The following is a 21,624-nucleotide window of genomic DNA, read 5'->3' as shown; positions in this document are numbered from 1 at the left end:
CACATTTGAGTAAAGGGCATAAAGGCAGTAAGATACTGTCAAGTGCTTATGTGCACCACTGTCCTCTGCTGGAAGGAATCAGTCTTACTCATACATTTGTGACCGATTAGCTTCTATTAGCAGTATCTGACATACAGCAAAGATGACATAAGCAACAGCTCATGTACATTCCCATTTAATTTCCACAGGCCTGTGGTTTAGGACAGAAGGTTGTTAATTCTATTGTCTGTTTGTTGTAGCTGCATAAACAGCATCTAAGATGCTTGCCTATTCCCTGGGCAGTGATCCTTGTTACCATGTATTTGTACAGCAATAACATTCTCGGGCCCTCCAGGGACTGGACCTCACTGCTCTACATACACAGCTAAGGTCCAGGATTGCAACTGAAGGGTATCGTATTAGGGACAGAAAACAAGCTAGGCGAACGCAGGTGACATTTGATGCCCATGATTTGGGAAACATCAACTATAAAGCATCATTTTTTTTTCTTACTTTTTTTTTTTAAATCAGTGTGTCAGGGTAGGGGTGCGCAGCGTGGGGCTCCCGGTCCTCAGCTGTGCTGTGGCAAGGCCTCCGCGGCACCCCTACCCTGGGGAGCTGACGGAGCACACAGCGCCTCGCCTCGCCGAGGCCGCCGCCCGCCATTACCGCCCCCTCAGGCGGAGCCGAGACGCGGGGCCTGCCGGGAGTTGTAGTCCCCCCGCCCACCTCTCCGCGCAGCCACTGCGCTCGGCGGACTACATTTCCCAGGGGGCACTGCGGAGAAGCCTCCGAGCCTTTGGCGAGGCAAAATGGCGGCGGCGGCGCTGGGCTGCGGTGGGGGTTGGCGCCGGGCGTGGCGGCGCGGCCTCGGGGGACTCGTCCCCGTCCCCATCCCTGCCCTTGTCCATGTCGCCGTCCCCGTCCCCATCCCCGCCTGCCGCCCCCCGCGGGTCGTCGCCCGTAACGCCGGAGGTGGGGCGGTGCCGGCGGGGAAGAGCGGGTACGGTGCCGGGACGGCTTGGGGCCGGGCTCGGGTGGCGGGCGGCGGGGCCCTCAGGGCGGCCCGCTTGAATACCCTCCTGTCAGGGTTGTGAGGCAGCTACAGCCGCCTCCTAGCTGACAGCACGTACTGATCGAGCTTAAAAACACACAGACTGTCACAGAGACACGTTTGTCTCTGATCTGGTTAGCACACAGGCAAATAGCCTGGCGTTCCTGTGGTAGGGGTTCAAGCAGCAAGCGCTGCGCACGTTTCCATCGGGTCCCAAGGAAGCTCTCGTTTCTGGTGGAGAAACGCGAAATTTTGACAGTGCTGCCTGGGACTGAACGCTTTCCTCCTGCTGCGACTGAAAGTTGTGGCATATACAAGCTTTCATGTTCTCTGTCAAAATTCAGGCTTCTCTGAGCGACTGATCACCTAGATGAAATTATGTAGCTGCCAGCAGAAGTATGCTGCTTTGGTTTGATTATTTGGAGACATAGATAAATGTAAACCTTGAGCAAACACAGGAAGAAACTCAAGGTTTCTCAGCAGTATTGCGAGTAGGACTTCAGGACTGTTTGATGTATGGATCATTTTATCTGAGTGTGAGCAAACATGCTGAGGGAGTGGTGTCATGATGCGATGGGGATACATATCCAAAGAAACAGGAAACTGTGAGATAAGTTGTCCTGGGAAGAAAGAAAAAAAAAAACCACCACGTTTTCCCCCCAGATGAGATATTTTCTACGAGTAGAGGAAAACACCGAAGAAAATGTTTCAGTAAAGAAAAAATGTATTGGATGCTTTAAACATCTGAACCTTAATCCTTTAGGACAATACTTCTTCCTATAGCAGCAATATAAGTGGTATCTGCATCTCTAATTTTGTGTTTGTAGGGATGCCCTCAGCTGTTGGAGGACAGAGAACTAAAATCTTGGCAGTGTATTACGTTCACCTTTGGAAGGAACACTATACTTGATATATTTGTTTAATGTTTTTCCATAGCTCGCTTATCTGCTATAGCTATCTGGGTACTTATATTGCTGAAGTCTCTTGCCACAGAAATGTGATTTCATCACTGAAATATTATTTGTGCCACTTCATTTGTACAAGGCCAGATAATTACTTACAGAAACTGTCAAGCAATTCATACTGTAAAGGTGACCCTTTTCCCTTGTCCATATAAAGGTTATGGATGTGAGAATTGCAATTACTTTTCACATGATATAGAGAAGCTTTATTCTATGGAGTATGTTCAGAGAGCAGTAGCTCTCTAGTTGAAATTGTGATTTCTCAATTACCACATTACTAATGTTTATGCTAATATGCTACTAACGCTGCTCTGGAGAGCCACCTTTCCCAGCATGCAAGTGACTGTCTGACAAAGAATACATAATTTATTATGCCACCTGTCTGCTGGAGATTTATCAAACTACATGAGAAGTAATTGATATTTATGATGATTTTGTGATTTTCATGGGGTACCAAATTAGGGTTCATTCAGCATGCAAGTTTGCCTCATTAATTTCTGTAAGATTTCTCATATAAGGCAAAGTTAAAAGTTTCAGACCATTATATTTTCTTTCTTACAGCATTCTCTCCAGCATATTGTCAAGACACTTTGCCATACAGTCCTGTCTTTATATATTGAGTTAGTGCCTTGTCTCCAATATTGCAACACAACCTTTGCCGTCACACTGTAGATGGATTTTGATACCACTTGCAAATTTTTACAATTGCAATTTAGTTTTTGACAAATAACTAAATTAAGAGGTTTTAATTCTTGTATTTTTAGATGTTTATGTTTTTAATCTAGAATCATAGATAGTTTTGTGTAGATATCATCTATACTTTAACTACATTTCCCTTCTCCTCTTTCCTTTTCAGTCTTGCGCCATGGGTACCAGTTGTGGGTCTGGAAATTCATGCACAGATCAGCTCCAACTCAAAACTTTTCTCTGGTTCCCAAGTCCAGTTTGCAGCACCTCCTAACTCTTTGGTATCTTTCTTTGATGCTTCTTTACCAGGAACTTTACCGGTAAGTTATGTTTCAACTTAACTTTTATCAGAATTTATGTCAGCCAACTTTGGGTATATTTCTAATATTCTTTTCTTTCTAATATTTGACTATAGAACTGCTTTTACACATTTGTCTATTTTCTGTCTGTTTGATAATTTGAGATGCTCAATACTGTTTCTTTTTAGTCTACTGACTCCCTGGTTATCACTGCAGATATTTGATATCCCCTGCAAAGGAAAAAAATAAGGACTGTCTTTGCGACATATTAAATGAATCACGGTATTTCTCTGAGGCCAGAGTGGGTGTATTTGGTTAGTATGCCACACAGGAAATTCCTTAGATATGAGAGGTACTTAAAATCCTGTGAGAGAAGAACATCTTAGATTTATTTCCAAGTGGCCATTTGATGTTACTTTGCCATATGTGTGTTTATGTAGCTGTCATTTGGCATTTGGAATGTCTCACTACAGGGTTACTTAGTTTCCTTAGTAGAAACTCTCTGATTTAGGAAAGTGTCAACTGTTCCTATTTCCGGTGCAACATAATTAAAATTAAAAAATAATATAAAAAAAAAGAATCTGTGTGAAACATTGTGAGCTAATAAGTCAGAATAGATAGCTAGTGCTTGGCAATGGGAATTTTTTAGGAACAGCATAATACATTTTTGTAGTCACAGCTTAATTATAACTTCATTGTTTGTGATGGCTATGACAGTGCTTCTGTAGAATTCTCTGGAAATCTAACAAGTTTAATATAATAGTTAAAAAAAAGAAAAAAGTATAACACTGAACAGCAAATGTAAGTAGTGAATAGACTTTACATTGCTTCATGCAACAAACATGCAGAGATTATAATGGGGTCAAATTATTTTATGCAAAAGTGCTTCCCTGAGTATATTTGTTAGAATGGAGGTTTGAATTCCAGTTGCAGATGTATTTTTTTAATCTGTTGGAAGCTTTTCTTCACCGTGTTATAGCCTTAAATGATATAAAATTGAGAATTAACTTACAGGTGTATTTCTAGGGGTTTGATATGTGCTGTGTGATCCTTAAAGAGAGAAATAAGTTGATATATTCATCCTGTATTCGCAAAGGTATTGAAACCTAAAAAAGTAGAGGTTAGATGCTGATAAAATTTGGACTTGACTCTGGCCTCAGTGCCAATTCAGGGTTGAGTTTCAGATCTAACTATATGGAAATCTTGAAAACTTTCCAGAGAGAATGGGAATCTTATGCAATCACTTGGTTTTAGACTTGAATCCCAGTTAGACTTGAAACATGGAAGATGAGTTAATTTCATTTGGGGGTAGGCCAAGGTTAGGGAGTTCATAATCACAGAATTTAAAAGGGTTCAAATTTTTGTTTTACAGCTACTTAACATTCTATGAATGCACAGAAATCCTGTTAAATTGTCTAATGCTTGTCTTCAGTCAAGCAGAAAATCTGTTCTTGAAAGAACAAAAATGAGTATTTATGTAGAGTTTCATTTTTATGTACATTTCTATTTGTCCAGGTTGGGGCTTTTTTGGCTTGCTTTTCTCTGTCGCAGTGCTTACAAATGAGGCTTGGTATGGCCTTTGTGAGAACGCACCGATACACGTGGGCTTTGGCAGAGAAGGTAACTGCACCTGAGATGCGAAAGCCGGACGGTTAGGTTAATTGAAAAGTAGTGATTCTGTGTTAGCTTCTCCCAGGTGCTTTTATTTCTACAAAAAGAAAGATTTTTCTCACTGTAGTACTGCTGAAAATAGAGTTGAAAGTGAATGTTACAAAATACCAGTTCTTGCAGGCTAGAATGTGGTACAGAATCCAGTCTGTAGTCATACCTTTATTTTCATATTGTATTTGCCGCACACGAATTAATGTCAGAACACTTTTTGTTCTGGCAGCAAACAATTGAGCTTATTTTCTTGAAGTAACTATATGTTTTTTTATATAGCAGTAGTACCAGAAGTAGAATTTGATAGATTTCAGTGGATTTAGAAAGATAGAAGGTAGATTCTGAAAATTTCTAAATATTTATTAAAAAAATAAAGTAACAACAAACGTTCAGATTATTGTCTAATAAGTCTCTTTAGAAGGTAAATATTTGGCCTTCCAACTCTGTTTTGATGAGAAATTTTAAAAAATAAGAGCAAAGTCTTAACAGAACTGAAAAATATAGTGGTTGTTCTGTCTGCAGCGGAGAATAACTACTGTTATAAACTGAGAAGTATAGTGACAGTTCTCAATGTCACAGGGATTTAAGCTTACCGTGGGACTATGATATGGCTATGACAGACAACCATGCTAGTGTTTGCTGCTTCACAGTGGGACCAGAAAGAATGGTGCTAAGGGGAACTTTTCTACTTGTTATACATTTCTTGGTCACTAATCAGTGTGGGCATGATACTTTGCTGTGTTCTGCACAGTAGAGGGGAAACTAGAGGAATCTGTTTAGACCTCCTCCATCTTTCTGCTTTATATTTTCCTCCTGTAGTGTCATACAATTTATTACATGTTCCTGCTGCAAGTAGGCCTTCAGAGGACCATCAAAAACAGTGTTAGTGTCACGACCATTTCACTATGCCGCTTTCATAATGTGCCTCTGAGACAGCTACAGGCAAGAACAGCGATGCAGGTGTACTCCTGTTCGGCATGAAGCAGAAAAAATGACATGGTAAAGCTTTAATTAAGAAGGTAGATTAAGAAATAGTAAGACTGGAGGGCACATCCCACACTGCTCTACAGGCTTCATTTTCATGTCCTGTGGTGATGGAACCCTCACCCCTAGGCCAGATAGCATCCTACTCAATTACTCCAAGGATTGCGTCTCTTTGGGACAATATACAAACCTTTAAAATTTAATGAAGTGTGCAAAGCGTACCTGTTATGTTTTGTTTACCAGGTAGATGGACTTGGCAATCAAATTAGCATGGTGTATTTAGAGAACCTGTTATGTAGAAAGTATTAAGCTACACCGAGCTGCATATGATGCATTATGTGTACATGTAGGTTGATTTAAAATTCTTCTGAGGATCCATAAATGTCGTTTCACTTCCAGTCTGATAAATCTTCTTTGAAAATTCTGAGAATCTTTATAAAGGTTTATAAAGATGAGACTGGCCTCACAGAAAGTGAATCCAGCTGTTCTCATGCTTCAGCTGGCTGACTAAAAGTTAATTATAGCTCAGCCTAAGAAATAAGATGATAGATCTAGTAACTGAAGGCTGAAACCTTTGTTGTCTGTGCTTAGTCTTTGTTGCTAATCACACCAGAACCAGAAGATGCACATTTTGTGTTTGTATCCTTCATGACTAAAGTGAAAACCTGATCCTGTTTCTTTGTATGCAGGTATACTAAGAAATAACCTAGGATTTACTAACCAAGGTTTAAGTTAATCAGATTTGAATGAATGTTAACCCTACAGCCTTAAGTATTTTGAAATTTTTGACACCTTCTCTTGCGTTTGAATTTTATTATCTTCACAGTGTGAACAGTGTCTGTTTTATCTTTTTGTAAGGTGTAGTTTTCTGAAACACAGGTAATCATCAAGCTCTGTTTCTAATGAAGAAAAGATAAATTCCATCAGACCTTAGAAAAAGTAGAGTAAGGACTGTGTTGAACACTGCTGTAGAACATCATGATTTTATCTGAATATATATATTTTCCCTGTTTCATTAGACATCCTTAAGCACTTGGCAACTCACCCAGTGCTGCTATGATGTACTGAGATTTTCATATCCTCAATTTAAAACCCTTCAGTTTTCCCACTGTGGAAGGAAGCCTTTGCACCCTGCTGTGTCTTCCCTCAGCTGTACAGTGACATTCGTGCAATCGATACACCTTTTCATGGAAGAAAGTGGGGCTAGAACAGCTGTTAGTCCTTGCTCCTTCAGATATTGCGTTACTAGCAACCTGAAGTCCGACCTCTGACTTCTCTAAAGCTAAGGAATGTGACTGCAGCACTGCTCAGTAGCTGAGAGCATGCGTATCATGCTGTTGTCTTCCCCCCCTGCAGTACTATGCACAGTCCCAGTGCATAGCTGCCCAGGGACCTGGCAGTGGTAATATCCAGCTCGGGGATGTGGAGGATGCTTTAGTTCCCCTTCCTGTGTTGAGATTGCATCCATCCTTGGCAGTGGGAGATACCCAGTGTTTTTACAGGTGGTTTGGGTGATAGATTATCAGACATCATAATGAATTTTAGATGATATTAACATACGGGATTTACCTGATGCACTTACGTTCAAAGGCACTGGGAGGTTGGTATGGATCCTGGTGGATTTGTCACCATCTTATACATGTTGGAACAGAAACACTGAGACTAGAATTTATACTTTACAACTTGAAACTAGATTTTTTGATATCCCATGCCTGTTAGACCTGGTGACTGCAGCAGCTGCTTTATCAACTTGTGACTCCGGTTGTGTTTTGACAATCCTGCTGGCATGCGTATAAATTTACTCCCTTATTGTACTACATTGCTTTGAAAAACCCTGTTTCTTAGCTTTCCTTTTGATAACTACGTTTTTAATTGCACACACTTTTCTTGAGGAACCGGACAGTCTTGGGATCTTTGTATGCAAGTTGGTTTAGGTGTTGTAATCTAAATTTTCTTTTCTTCTTTGAAACCACATGTGCTTAGATTGTTGTATCCTTCAACTCTCCTCTAAAAATAAATTAGTAGCAGTGCCTGAAGGAAAAACTGAGTGCGTACTTGTTTAAAACCATTTACTTATGTATAGGTTCTATTTAACTGTTTGCTATTTCTTTCACTAAAGCTGTAATAATTGTACTCAAGTGGAAAAAAGGAGACATTTTCTTAGAAATTCATGGCACCTATCTGTCACAGTCCTTTCGTTCCTGATGATATTTGGGTTTGCTACATGCATTGTATCATCAGTGGTTAACAGCCTTTTGTTGTTCACACAGCCCCAGCTTACAATGTATGTTAGTCCTAGTCCCTGTAAGCCTGTAAAAAGAAAATACCACTTAGTTTAGAAAAAAAATGGGGGAGAGAAACAGACTTTCAAATGATTGCTCCCTGAGAAGGCCTTCGCAGTTCATAGACCCTTGAATTTCTGCGTAGGTGATGGATTAGAGCCTACCTATGTAATTTCAAGCTATTAAGCAGTTCAGCACTGTTGTACTGGTCAGGAGAAGTCTTTGAAAGATTAAGGAGGCCTGCTTCAGGTGACTTTCAGGGCTGGCTTAGAATGAGGAGTGCTCCTCATTGTATTTTCTTCTCTTTCATAGGATCACTGACAGCCTGGGGTGGTTATATGTGGAACTGGTCTTCTTCATTGGGGTCTGAGAAGCATTACACTTCCTCAGTTACTGCAGTTGCTTGGGTCAAAATTATTTCACGCTTAACTGTGAATACCATTTTTCTGGAGATGCCTCTGCTCTTGTGCTTTGAAGTGTTTGGTGATGTTTGTCAATGCTCTTCTGTCAAGCTTTGAAGGAGTACCCTGTAAGATTTTCTCCTACTTTTTGCTATGTCTTGTTTATTTGTGAGAAGTTGCAATGTTCATTCTGGGTGTTTTAATCTTTTTGTCAAGGCTAACAACTCCTGTAGGGCTTTGTCTCCTTAACATCTCAGAAACTGTGCTACCTATTGAGCTCTCTTCCTTTTTCTTCTTGTTGGCTTTGCTGTTCATCCTGAACAGGTCCCTCTGGCTGATGTAAACTTGCCTGTTAGAACTGCGTTGAGTTGATATAACATCTTGCTGTCACCTATTTCAGTAGATCCTTCAATGCATCACTGATGTTATCTACGTATTTTCACTTATCTCCTTTTGTGTTGGTTTTTATTGCTTTACCTTTTGCTTTATACAGATTTTTCTTCTACTTCATAGTGGGGAGCTGGTGTTTGCAGTATCTTGTTTCCTTTCTTTCACATAGTTCTGCTACTGAAGTTATCCTGTGCCACCTCTGATATGGTAGGATAGCATGACCATTACATGACAGCTAGACAGATCAGTGTCCCCTCTTTCCCGATTCAGTCTGAAATTGCTGCTGAAATGCACATTAGGCTTTTGGAGTAGTTTTTATTTGTGTGCTGGGAATTTATTTTAACTTTGAACTGTGGGTGATTTTGTGGGGAGGCAAATTTCTATTCTTTCTCTTATCAGTCACTAGATATGCTTTGGCATCCTTAAGAATTTGATTTAATTTTCTCTCAGTATGTGGACAGCCAGTCTGGTTCCAGGTGACTCCTTTTGAGGAAATCCAAGGTAGCGGAGTGTACATATGCATGTGAAAACAGTGCTCTATTAAGAAAGAGCTTCAGTAGCAATCATGGTTCTACCATTTTTTTTAGCATTTTACCTTTGCAAACTGACATCTTGCTTCTTTGTTCTTCTTATTAACAATTTTTTCTTTGAAGACTTTTTTCATTAAAAGGTATTTAGGAAACACTGTCCAACAGCGTTTGATGACAGATAATTGTAGACTGGGTCTTTGTTCTCATCATGGTTAGCTGTCTCATGTGTAATGTTGCATAACTCTCAGTTTTATGTATTTTGCTTGAAACTTATCTTGGTGCAATTAGGCTGTAATTGGTTCTTAGGGTAAAATTAATTTATTTCTCTGTGTTTTCCTCTCAATCAGCCACCTTGGCACTGTAAATATGTTATGGCTGTATTTTTGATTTTGGAAGGAATATGTAAGCTTGTGCCACTGGAGTTTATTAGTTATATGTGCAGATTTTGCTATTGCAACCATTGTTTTCCATACAGAAATGTTAGTTTTGCAGTTCCGCTGCCAGGTTCAGCCCAATTTGTCTAAAAAGATTTTGGACTGTAGAGGTTTTTGTGAATCTATTAGCAAGTGCAGGAAGAGGAAAATAGCATTTGAGTCTGCTCTCTTCTCCCCACTGCTACTAGCTTTATTTGGGCTGCTGATATTCAGGTATTTGTGACAGTTCATACTCAGTTTGACATGTTTGATGAAGTGGGGAAGAGGTGAAGGGAATCATGGAGGAGACAGTGCTGATCTCACTGCTTAGGTAAAACAAACTTGGACAGTTATTTATAGGAAATTAATTTTCATTGGTCCTGCTGTTCTTGTCTTTTAACCAAGAATTTTAACCAAAAGCAAACAAACTTGCCTTTTAAAAAAGAATTTTAATTTGCTTTTTTAATAGCTTTTTGCAAGACTTGTTGCAGCATGTCACCTATTGTTTGCTTGAATTACTGTTATTCTTGTGTGTGTTAGAATTCTGTTTTACTCTCAATTTGTAAGTTGTGCTCTCTTAAGAGATCTAGGTCAGAAGAACCACCCTGGAGGGAAAGATGGCACCTTTTTTGAGGAGCAAATAAGCATGTTTCAGGAGACTGCAAACAGAGGAAGAAGGGATGAGGGAGTAGCAGCGAAGGGCTGGGAGCTTTTAGTGTACTTAAAGATTGCAACAAGGAGCAGAGGGCAGATAGCCAAGATTTAGAAGTGCAAGAGAATGACAGTCAATGTGTATCAAAGTTCTGAATTTGTTGCAGGGGATTTGATAACAAGGGAGCTGGCCCTCCACAAGCCTACATGCCAAGAACCACCTGCAAGGGTAAATAAGGCAGTGGGGTGATTTAGAAAGACTTTCTATTTCCATTCGGTACTAAATGCTCTGAATTTTCCCTCTTAAACAAGTTAAGCAATATAAGTTATGTTGAAGAAAGCAGACGTTATTCATGTGTAAAAGTCTTTATTAATGTGTTTGTTTTTTTTTGCAGAGCTCGGCATAGGAAAAAAGGTCTGAGAAGGTCTGCCTCAAAGCTCTGGCTGACTTTGGATTTGATCTCATTCTGTAACTTAGGTTTTAGCCATTGCTCAGTCCCCTACCTCTAGAACCAGTGAGTTTTTTTCACTGGCTTTTCCTGTATTTAGCTTCTCCTGGACCAGATAGCACTGGCAGTGGTTTGTGTTTCAGGTGGCATAACAGAGGAAGCATCCTTATGACAGGTCAAAAAAGCCATGTGGCTCAGAAGATGGTACTGTCAGCAGGGTGGGTATAGATGTTACATAGTGGACTTCTTGATGGCAATGCCATGGAAACAGAGTGATTATGGATATCATGAACCATTGTATCTCTATTGTGTTGTTCTTCTGTCTTCTGCTTCTGGAACCAGTTCCGAATGGTAGAAGTTTATCCAGTTGTAGCCAGGGATGATGGAATTTTAGACACCAAGATCCCTGTTTTGAGGCAATGCCGCTGGATTGGTTGCCTCACTAGCACCCCAGAAACAGTTTTTTTTCCACTGAGAAGAGAACATTGAGCACTTTGCCCACATAGTGGTCTGAATGGATTTTTCCTTCTGTGGGTTTTAGCAAACCCTGTCTCAGAGGACTGAGAAACCCAGAAGTCAGTCAGTATTTAAAGAGCTTTGAATTTGGTGTTAAACTTCCTGGTTTTCTTACTCTCAGGGATCAGAATTTCTCCCTACTGCTGCTGAATTTTTGTGATTATCATTGCCACTGGAAGATAACTCCTCCTATTCTAAGCCTTGTGATACAAGCTCTCACACTGGCTCTTCATCTTCAGAGAATGTGCCCTGTTATTCTTTGGATACGTGTAAAGTAATATGTTTAGGAGCCGGGCACTTCTTAAGATGTCAGAGTTCCCTGTTCCCTGTTCTTTGCCACCAGACAAGGTTAAGGATAATAATATGTTTTGTATAGCAGCATATATATATTTGGTACCAGACAGCAGAAAGATAAGGTTACAAAATGTAATGATATATTTAACCAAAATATACTGCTTCAACTTCTCAGTTGCCATTTTGTTCTCTTTGCTTAAGCTAGAGTCTCTTTCTGTTAATCTAAGATCTTTATTTAAAATGTCTGCTGCTTTCTCCTCTGCACTCTTGCACCTTTCCTTAGGGTTAAGAATGTAATGCTCATCTTAAGACTGGAAATATGCTGTGAAGTAGATGCTGGACTGAAATGAAAAAAAAAAAAAAAAAAACATAAACTGAAGCTGGCCTTCGTTTTAAATTTATCCTGCAGTTAGTGACCTCATTTGTTGCAATATGTAGGTTCTTTGCAGACCAAACAAATGGCAAGACTTATGTTGGCTTGTTCTTTTTTTTTTTAAAAAAAAAATATTGTATGCCAAAGGGGATGGGGTATGATTCCCAATGATCCTATTGAAATAAATGGTTTATTTGGGATGTGGTTAACTCTTCATTTGTTGCCGTGTACATTCGGTACATGCATAGCTACAAGACAGTTATCCCCTTCTGTATGTGTGGGAGGATGCCAAGGAAGAACTCTGGGTTGAAGTACTCAACTACAGTATCAGATTGAACAGTCGCAATTACATTTGGACTAAGTGGATATGAGAATAATTTATTTTGAAGTTTAACTTATGAATGCACTTCAAAGAATCATATATTGGAGCAGGTCAGTACTTTTAAAACTGCAAGAATAATAAAACTGAATATATCCGTTAATGGAAGCAAATAAAAATCAGAGTGATATGAAATAGGAGTAACAGGAAATATGACTAGATATATCTGTTGAGGTTTCTAGAGATTACTGCCTTGTCTACAGAGAGCGGGCTAAGTACATTGCACTACTTCCTTCTTCCAGCTGTTATTTTAGATTAAAAGGAGCTAGAATTAAATATTTCCAAGATAAATAGTCATGTAGTTAATCACAGGATGCTGATTTCTTCATGTTTATAAGTAGGAGTGAAGGTTTTAAGATAGCCAATTAATATGGAACCTACTTTATTAAAATGTGTGACCCGGAATCAATATATATTTTTCTTAATTTGGGGGAAATTATGTTGATTATACTGTGTTTAGTACAAGGAACACTTTGTTCTGTAACAAAGGCCTCTGGGAACCCACCGCTACAATAAAGATTTTTTTTTTTAAGGGGTAGCAGAAATGAACATCTTTTCAGGAAGGAGATTTAGGTGTTTCTTTTTTTTATATTTTTTTCACTTACCATGGAACCATAGACTGGCTTGGGTTGGAAGGGACCTTAAAGCCCACCCAGTTCCAGCCCCGTGCCATGGGCAGGGACACCTCCCACCAGACCAGGTTGCCCAAAGCCCCATCCAGCCTGGCCTTGAACACCTCCAGGGAAGGGGCATCCACAGCTTCTCTGGGCAGCCTGTGGCAGTGCCTCACCAGGCTCTGAGTGAAGATTTTCATCCTAACATCTAATATAAGTCTCTCCTCTTTTAGTTTAAAACCATTCCCCCTTGTCCTATCATTATCTGCCCAAGTAAAAAGTTGTTCTCGGTCTTTTTATAAGCCCCCTTTAAGTACTGAAAGGCTGCTTATCCTATATATTACTCATGAGCAAAACAAAAAGCTCTATGTCTACTCTCTTAAAGTGTAAAAATGATCATTTACTAAATATAGAAACAGATATCTTCACCTTAAAGGGTGAAGATTAGCTTTTCTAATGTATTAGTATAAGGAGTAAACCTGCTGTTAAGGAAAAAAAAAAACTGTTAAAATTTGCTTTTGATGGGAATTTATGCCGTTGAAGGTATTATGCGTGTACTTTTGTATAGCTATTGAATAGTCCTGCATTTAAAACCAAGGTCTTGATTAAACCGACCTTGCAAATAAAGATGATAAATTTTTAAAAGGAATCTTTCCACTTGTGAACTAGATGTAAAGAATAGACAAGTATCAGAAAAAACAAGATCCTAGCTGGATTGTTCTTTCATTCCTTTTACTCTCAGTTACCATGGTGCTCTAGCAGGATAGCCTAGCTACAAGTGAAATGATGCTGATGTTGTGATGCCATTGTTAAGGTGTCTCATGAGTTTCCCGTACAAACAATTCACATTTCTTTCTGTGATAGATCTCTAGGAATTTCATGAAATAAATACCTAGGAGAGATGCTTCTGTTTTAGAAGACCAGAAATATTTAAGAAGACTTTCTAGACTGTTGTGTTTTGTCCATAGCTATTCCAGGAACCGCATAGCTTTCTTTCAAGGCCAGCACTTTGCTAGCATATCAGACTGGCAGCTTGTCAGTTCAAGCCAGTAATTTAAATCTTTGGTGCTAGTCAAAGCTGTCAACTTAATAACAGCTTACCACCTAAACAAGCTGGGGGGACTTATTCTAGGTCATTAGTATGGGAAGTTTCACATACTGAATTGATATTTATCACTGTAGATTATTTGAGAAGCTAAACTTGTTTGAAGGAAAATTAGTAGTTTGCTTAACCAATTCTGCTTTATGCACACAGCTTTGATTATAAATGGCTGAAATGGGTAGTGATAGTTACTTCAGAAGTGGAGCAATATTAGATAACTTTTGATTTTTTTGAGGAAGTAGAGGGTCATCTGCTTTTCCTAGTCAAACAGGGCCAGAGAAAGGATGTCTCAGCATGGCGCTGGGGGAAAGATTCATTTTGCAGTGTCTTCTGTCACCACAGTGGTCAAGAAATACCACAGGAAGTGAGAGTAGTGAATGAGTAATGTTGTATGTACAACGACTGGGCTACTGTGATCCAATACGCTGGGCACAGATACACGTTGCAGCCATCCAAATGCTTAGTAATACTGCATAGAAAATAATGAATATTTTACGTATTTATGCTAGTTTTTCCCCAGGGCCACCAAAATGGTTCATCAGTTGTAGTACAAAAGCTTCTGGGAGATATAAGTAGTAAGTATATGGAAATTATTTCCTCCACCCCCAAACAGTATTAATCCCTTAGAGCAATGGGTAAGATACAGTCTATCTTGTTTGAAGCAAAAACTGAAGTAGTAGTCAAAGGTGATAGTTGAATCATAATCATTGGCTAAACTCTACCTGTGTTTGTAGAACATCCTCTGAGGCTCTAGTGGACTGCAGCTTGGGACTTCGGTTTTGCCTTCTTCTCAGACTGGAGTCAGTCACAATCCCTTTGCTGGCAGGAAACGCAGCAGGACATCAGGCATGTGTTCACTGCTTCGGTGCAGTGGTGTTTTGAGTCTCCCTGGTCCTTATGGAGCCTTAATGGTTTCTGGTTAAAGGGCTGACGGGTATAGTCCTCTCTCATTTGTAAAGCTGAGTAGTGTCATGCCATAAGGCTTTAGAAGGAGGAAATTTTGCTGGTGCAGTTAGAAATGTTGTGGTGTTTCAAACATTGAACAATTTGAACTGTTATAAGCATTGTTAGGAGCTTTTTTAAACAGTAAAAAAAAAAGTCTCTGTTCTGCCTGGAAGCATCTAATTGCTGAAAACAGGATCATCTACTATGTAATGAACTGCAGCCATGATACTAGGATAAAGTAATATTTTGAAGTTACCTGTTTTACTTTAGATTACAGTCAGGGCTAATTGCGTTCATTTTGCTGCAGATCTATTTCAAAGGGAAGTTGTTCTTCCTCTTATCTGTTTTGAAATCTGTTCTATGTGTCTTTTAAAATTTTTAATAAATAAAATATTCTGCAACAGATGATGTGTTGTAGCTAGCCATCTATAGCTACACTAAAGATCTGAAAGTTCCCATGTTAGATGTCTTAAATACTTACTTTCTCAACAGTATAAGCAATTTTTAAATTTCTCTTATATGAAGAGTTTCTCCTATTTTTCAGTGAAGTTTTGATTTCTAAAATACTCGAGGAGTAACGCAAAGAGATTCCTTTTTGAGGTAAACACATGGGCTGTGAACAATGTACAGCTGCTTAATCTGTTTTCAGAAACCAGGCTGGTAAATATAAAAACCAAATTCTGTCAGAAACATTGAAGAAAACAGTATTCAAGCCTTTTATGTTTTGGTCAATGCAGATGAAATCATGTAAATACCTTTACCTAGTGTGCTTCTTTAATGGTCCAGAAATTGACTTCTTGGCAGCTCTACAATGCAGAATAAGATGAATAAAGTTCCGTTCCTGCTTCAAAACACTGTAAATGTGAGCATGTTGGAGTTGCACTAAGGCAAACTCAGTCTTTTTAATTTTTTTTCCATTTTTATCAATTTGATATTAGTTGAACCAACTGTTAAATTAATGAGAGCACATTTGAAAAAAGCTATAATTATGAAACATTGCTTGTTAGTACTTTCGGGAGTGGAATTTTCTTTATCCTCTGGATCCTGAACCTGCTGAGGAGCTAGAAAGGTGTAACACTGAGAGTGGTGGATTCATTGTGAGAAATTGCGTTTCAACTCCTTTATTTCTTTATGAAGGCCTTGCTGGGTCTTCAGCTCACGTGGCGTTTTGCAAGAACCTTAACGCCATCGGTTCCCTGGGTACTGGAGTGCGTGCATACTGGTAGCCATGGGATCAATTGATGTTTCTTTGGTTCTCTTTTTACAAAGCATGAGCGTGCTTAATTTCATCGTTGTTAAGCAAATCTATGGATAATTACTCAGGAATTCACTGTGGTTTCAGAACACCTGTAACCACAAAGTGTTTTAATGAAATAGCACTGCAGTCCCTTGTGCAAGTCCATTGTTTTCCGAGTATGACATGACAGCTAGTTGCAAGTCAGTTGTCATTTGCTATGATTTGTCTTTTTTATCTTTGAGTGTGCAAGAGTACTGTAATGTGTGCAAAAGTAGCAAGCCAGAGCAGTGCATACCTCCTTATGTGGCATGACAACATGACAATGACATTTTTTTCATCTTAAAACTCTGTGGATTTGTAGGTACTGCAACTTTAATGATGAATTAGAACTACTCACACAAGAAAAGAGATACAAGGGTGTCTGAAGGAAAGCAAAACTGAATATATGCTCCATGTAAGGCAGTGTGTGGGAAACACGTTTGTTACATACTGAGCACCTGAGCAAAACTCTGTGTCATGTTTCCTTAGGTTCTCAACAGGAGATGTGTAGAAGCAGCAGTGATGACAGGCCTGGCACTCAACTGCAGCATAAACAAGAAGTCCTTGTTTGACAGAAAACACTACTTCTATGCAGATCTGCCTGTAAGTATGCAGTGTGGGTGGCTCCTTTACAGCTGTAGGAAAGGGCAAGTCTGGAGTACGGGTGACAATAGGGGATGAGTGAAGAGATGCTTTTTCTGTTTCCAGTCAGTGTTCTGCTCACCCCAACAGGATGCTGCGCTGTGCCCTGATGAATAGACAGCTGTACCCTGGTGCTCGCTGATTGAATATGATTGCTCTGATTGCTGACTCCTTGCTTAGCTGCACGATTCCAGTGGCTTAATGTAATTGAATTGGGAGCTGGAGCTGCTTTGCCCCCTAAGTTCTCCATTCCTGGTGCTTAGTACTAATTGTCTGTTAGGGTAAAAGCAGTCTGATAATAGCCCTTCATTTCAAGTGAATGTATAACAAGTTTCAGTGGTATAAACATGGTAGTGTCTTTTCTGTGTGTGCTTAAGGAGCTAAAAATATTTAATTTGCCTTTAAAAATTTCTCAGTCAGTAGTTCCAATAAATTAAAAAAAAAAAAGACTGAGTCTTTGCAGTGTGGTTTGTTGGTAGTTTTCATATTTGTTAGTGTCAGTGGAAGTCAAATGCATTTTGCCACACTTGATATGGGTGTAGAAATACTGAAATCAGTAAGGGCCTGACTTCTGTCATTACAACAGGGTGCAGAAGTGTTTGAATCCTTTCTTTTTCTATTTTGGTAAATAGAAATTTCTATTTTTTTCTTTCTTTATAATTTTAAATACTTTTTTTTTTCTGTCAGCTTATTTGTTCTGATTTTTCAGTTTAACTTGTTGAAGGGAGGAACACTAGTTTTACTTTCTCTGATTTGGGGCTGAAGATCTGTTGACTGCATAAAAAGAAAGAAAAAGTTTCTATTTTATCTGAGAAAGATCAAGCATGTTAGCTTATCCTCTCTTTAGGTGAGGTATCCCAGACATCAAGAAAGGCAGAGAGAAAGATTTCTTAGGTCCCAAATCAAAGTATAGATGTGCTGTATTATTAACCAGGCTATCTTCTCTCCCAGTGTTTGTTCAGGCATTGAAAATATTTTGAAGTTACACAAAACACATTGAAATACATTTGCTTCCCACCTTGGAAAGAGAACAATTTTATAGTTGTCTGTTGGACACCTGATCTCAGAAGAGATTTGTGTCCTGTTTTCTTCTGCGTCGGGAATGTGCAACTCTTAGTTTTACCTCTAAGAAGTTAATATAATTGCTGATTTTGTTTCTGGGGATAACTTTGCTAGTATTTGTGAGCTACTAAGAGAGGCCCTTTTGTTGGGAGTTTTGTAATGAGCTACCGGGAATATGAAACACATCCTTATCACTTTGAATTATCAATACTTTTTTTTTACTCGTAAAACTATTTTAGAACCCATTTCCAGACCTGAAGGAGAAAAAAAGTGAAATATCAAGAAATAAACACAACTTTAAAAATTCCTTTATACATAATAAAGAAGCACCAAAACATCACAGATCTGTTTCCACACCACCTTTGGTGCTTCTGCTGTTAAACTGAAAACATCTCAAATATTCTTGTGTTTTCTCCTGCTATCAGTCTACTGCACAGAAACTATATGAAAGAATGTTGTCAAGTAAAAGAAACCTCAGCTATGTGTTTAGAGGAGAAAGGTGAAGCAGAAGAAAGAGTGTACAGCATCATGTGGGCTGCCATTGTCTGCAGACATGAATTATAGGATTGTCTTGTAAAATATGGATGGAAATTTGGTGAAGGAGATGCTGATTTTATTAGCCTGAAACATGTAATTCTTTTTTGCTAGTGACTGACTTCTGTAGTTTAAAGTGCTGACATTAAACTGCCCAACCTGCATTTCACAGTGAAGCAGTCTAGCCAGGAACTCTGTAATAAGATGCGGAGTTTAGGCTAATGAGCTGTACAGAGCAGATAAAATAAATCCTGCTCTTAGGGTCTTTTGACAATGGGATTATTGTTACTCATGAGCGTACGGCTTTGGATAGGAAATGGGATTCTTGTTATTTATTGTCACTCACCATTTCAGGCTTTAAAAAAATCATTTTAATGAGAAGTTTTAAGAGATGGGAAGAGCTGTCTGGTTAGCATAGTCTGCATAGAGTCAATTATTTTATGTTTCTTGTAGTGATTATGGCTAGAAGGTCGTGCACTTCATTGCGTATATAAGCTGAGCTATTCACGGTGCCAGACCATTGTCCTCCATCCCAACGCACTGTCACCATCTTTAAACTTTACAGTAAGCCCTTCCTCCCTGCAAGATACACAAATGCTTCTCCCAGTTCATTGGAAACTGGCAGGTTTTTTAAATTCTCACCAGTGGGGGCATTAGCAGGCTAGCAAGGAGGAAAAGATGGGGGCCCTATCTCAACAGAGTAATTGATTCAATTCTGTATTTTTACATCAGTGAAGTGATTACAATCCCTTGTCACTGGCAGCCCCTTCTCTGGCTGGGAGCTGCCCCTTTGCATGGAGTCCCAAGTATGAGGTGGTATTTATCAGCTGTGTGCTCCATTGGGGGTTGCAGTGTCTAGCTTGTAGATTGCTGCATTAATGAAACTGAACTTTCTCCTTTTCTTCATATTTTTTTCCTGCCACCTCCCTCCCCACCACACTTATGAGTAAGTTACTGAACTGGCAGAGAGGGATATTCAGCCTGATGGGAAGATGAGCGATAGTCCCAGCTTGGGGATGGAGCTACAGTTACTGTCTTCAGACAAGATTTAACATGATCACAGAACCACAAGCATGGAAGAACCACTTCTGGTCCATTTTCTGCCCCAAGGCAGTATCAGTGAAATTGATGTCATCCTTGGCAAGTGGTTGAGTAGTTGATTATTTCTGCATTAGTATAGTATTGTATTCTTACCTGTATTGAGGAGCACTTTTATTTTTTCCCAGATCTCCAGCTTCTCACAGTTACTTCGAATTCTAGTCCCATTCTCTAGCTTCCCTCCTCTCCAGATAAGCAGAATAATTTGTGTTTTTGCCTGTTTATGTGTACCTTCATCTTTTACAGGTCACTATGGAAGGTGTTGCATTGTCAGTTTAATATTCTTAGTCTAGAGTACTTGCATTTGGTAATGCTGCTGTTTTGCATAAGATGAATGTTTTCAGTATAAAGCTATTTTTTTGACAGGCTGGCTATCAAATCACTCAGCAAAGAGTTCCTATTGCGGTGAATGGGAGTCTGTCATACAGTCTCTGCATAGATAACAAAATGAGCCAGATGGTGACCAAAACTGTGAGGATTAAGCAAATTCAGTTGGAGCAAGACAGTGGAAAGAGTCTCCACGATGATTCAAGGAGCCAAACTCTTGTTGACTTGAATAGGGCTGGTAAGCTTGGACTATTCTCTTATTTTTCTCCTTTCTGTAAGATGGGTCTTTAAAAGTAAATGAGTGAAAAGTAACAGATGAAAATTAAAAACCACCTGATATGTATCTCCTCAAAAATGTAAACAGATCAAAATGCACATTACACTTGAAGCAGGGGAAGGCTTGCATTTTTTAATGGCCAGTGGGCCTTTCCTATTGCAGTTGGTTGATGGCATTTTGCAATAGCAAATTAGAAATCTGTTGTCTCCAATTCTTCAAAACTGTGTACGTCAGTAACATACAGCCACTCAGCTGTTTAAGCGCTTGCTACTGTAGGCATTGTTTAAAAAATGATAATAATAAATAAAAAATCCCAGACCTGTAGTGAATCAAATTTGTATGTAGGAGTAGCTGCTGGAATTTGACAGTGCATGAGTCAGAGATTTCTTTTAATTATTAGCTTTGAAAAAATGTAGATTTTCTCTTTAAGCTTTGAAATTATAAACTGAATGAACCAAGTTAATGCAAAATAGAAGGCAGCAATCAGGATGGCCTAGCCTAACAGGGATGTGGTGCTCCAGTATCCCTTGAAGTTAAGGGCTGTGGCTGCTCATTCTTTGAAAGCCAGATACTGAAAATAAAAACTAGACTACATCTGTTTACAGTTCTGTCTGTTCCAAGATTAGTTTAAGATCAATAAATTTGAGTCTGCAGTCAGATTGGCTTTAAACTGGAGTTCTCCTAGAGGAAGGCAGAAGAGAAATGTGCGTGTCTGTTCTGCAAGTCATCAGAGGGTGGAGGACAGCCTGCTGTTTGTCTGCTCCCTTAAAAAATAGGAAAAGTTTTTATAGGAGTCTGCAGCTGGGTCCATTGTGGCAGTCACTAAATAATACATGATTTTTATGTTTGCTTTTGTTTGTTTTGTTATGTTTTCTTTGGGGGGGGGGTGTTTTCTGGGGTGGAGGGTTTTTTTGTGTGTTTTTTTTTGAAAAAAGCCCAAGTGCTTTCATGTGCTTAGCCAGTTACACTCTAATATGCCGAGATCAAAAGCTATTGTTGGAAATCTCTTGTCTCTTCCCCTGGTAGGAGTCGGCCTCATGGAGGTTGTCATGGAGCCTGATATGTGCTGTGGGGAAGAAGCAGCTGCAGCAGTCAGAGAGCTTCAACTTATTCTTCAAACACTTGGGAGCAGCCAGGCAATCATGGCAGGTACAGAAGGGGGAAGGGCATGTTCTCTTGTCACCAGTAATTCTCTGCATTTGCAGGAGTTTCGCAGCTTCTGGTTATTTTGCTCTGCAGTTGCTTATAACACATAGCTTTTTCTAGCTGTTGTTTTTACAGTCCTCAGAGCCTGCCCTAACGTCTCCCATGCTTCAGGTGTCCTTATGGGCCTGCCTTCCTCTGCAGAGGTTTGCAGTGTTAGTTTTATATTGACTCACACGTTACTTTTACAGGATAAGCCTAGGCAGGAAAGAGTGTCCCCAGGGTTCTTGTGTTTCTCC

The 21,624-nt window shown here is 39.4% G+C and overlaps 1 protein-coding gene and 1 long non-coding RNA gene across 14 annotated transcripts in view; one reads left to right on the top strand and one right to left on the bottom strand.

The window, feature by feature from the left end:
* Positions 1 to 757, bottom strand: part of LOC106032252 (uncharacterized) — a 228,404-nt gene extending 227,647 nt beyond the window's left edge. For all 8 annotated transcript variants that reach the window (XR_010831504.1, XR_010831506.1, XR_010831509.1 and 5 more), the window contains exon 1: positions 493 to 757. This is a non-coding gene — a long non-coding RNA (uncharacterized lncRNA). The remainder of the gene's footprint in view (positions 1 to 492) is intronic.
* Positions 758 to 759: 2 nt separating this feature from the next.
* GATB (glutamyl-tRNA amidotransferase subunit B) overlaps positions 760 to 21,624 on the top strand; it is a 49,791-nt gene continuing 28,926 nt past the window's right edge. For 4 of the 6 annotated variants that reach the window (XR_010831502.1, XR_010831501.1, XR_010831500.1 and 1 more), the window contains exons 1-6: positions 762 to 982; positions 2,852 to 3,002; positions 4,497 to 4,601; positions 16,732 to 16,845; positions 19,945 to 20,143; positions 21,209 to 21,331. Coding sequence is in view for 3 of the 6 variants with exons in the window: in XM_048071747.2 (XP_047927704.2) it covers positions 792 to 982; positions 2,852 to 3,002; positions 4,497 to 4,601; positions 16,732 to 16,845; positions 19,945 to 20,143; positions 21,209 to 21,331 (883 nt within the window). In the remaining 3 variants the exon portion in view is untranslated. Of the gene's footprint in view, positions 983 to 2,851; positions 3,003 to 4,496; positions 4,602 to 16,731; positions 16,846 to 19,944; positions 20,144 to 21,208; positions 21,332 to 21,624 lie in introns of all 6 variants that reach the window. The other 2 variants (XM_066996738.1, XM_048071749.2) reach the window with 2 other exon arrangements.

The sequence above is a fragment of the Anser cygnoides genome, chromosome 4 (assembly GCF_040182565.1).
Source record: "Anser cygnoides isolate HZ-2024a breed goose chromosome 4, Taihu_goose_T2T_genome, whole genome shotgun sequence".
Lineage (NCBI taxonomy): Eukaryota > Metazoa > Chordata > Aves > Anseriformes > Anatidae > Anser > Anser cygnoides.
Note: the sequence above shows the minus strand (reverse complement) of the source record. Positions and strands in the feature narration are given on the sequence as shown.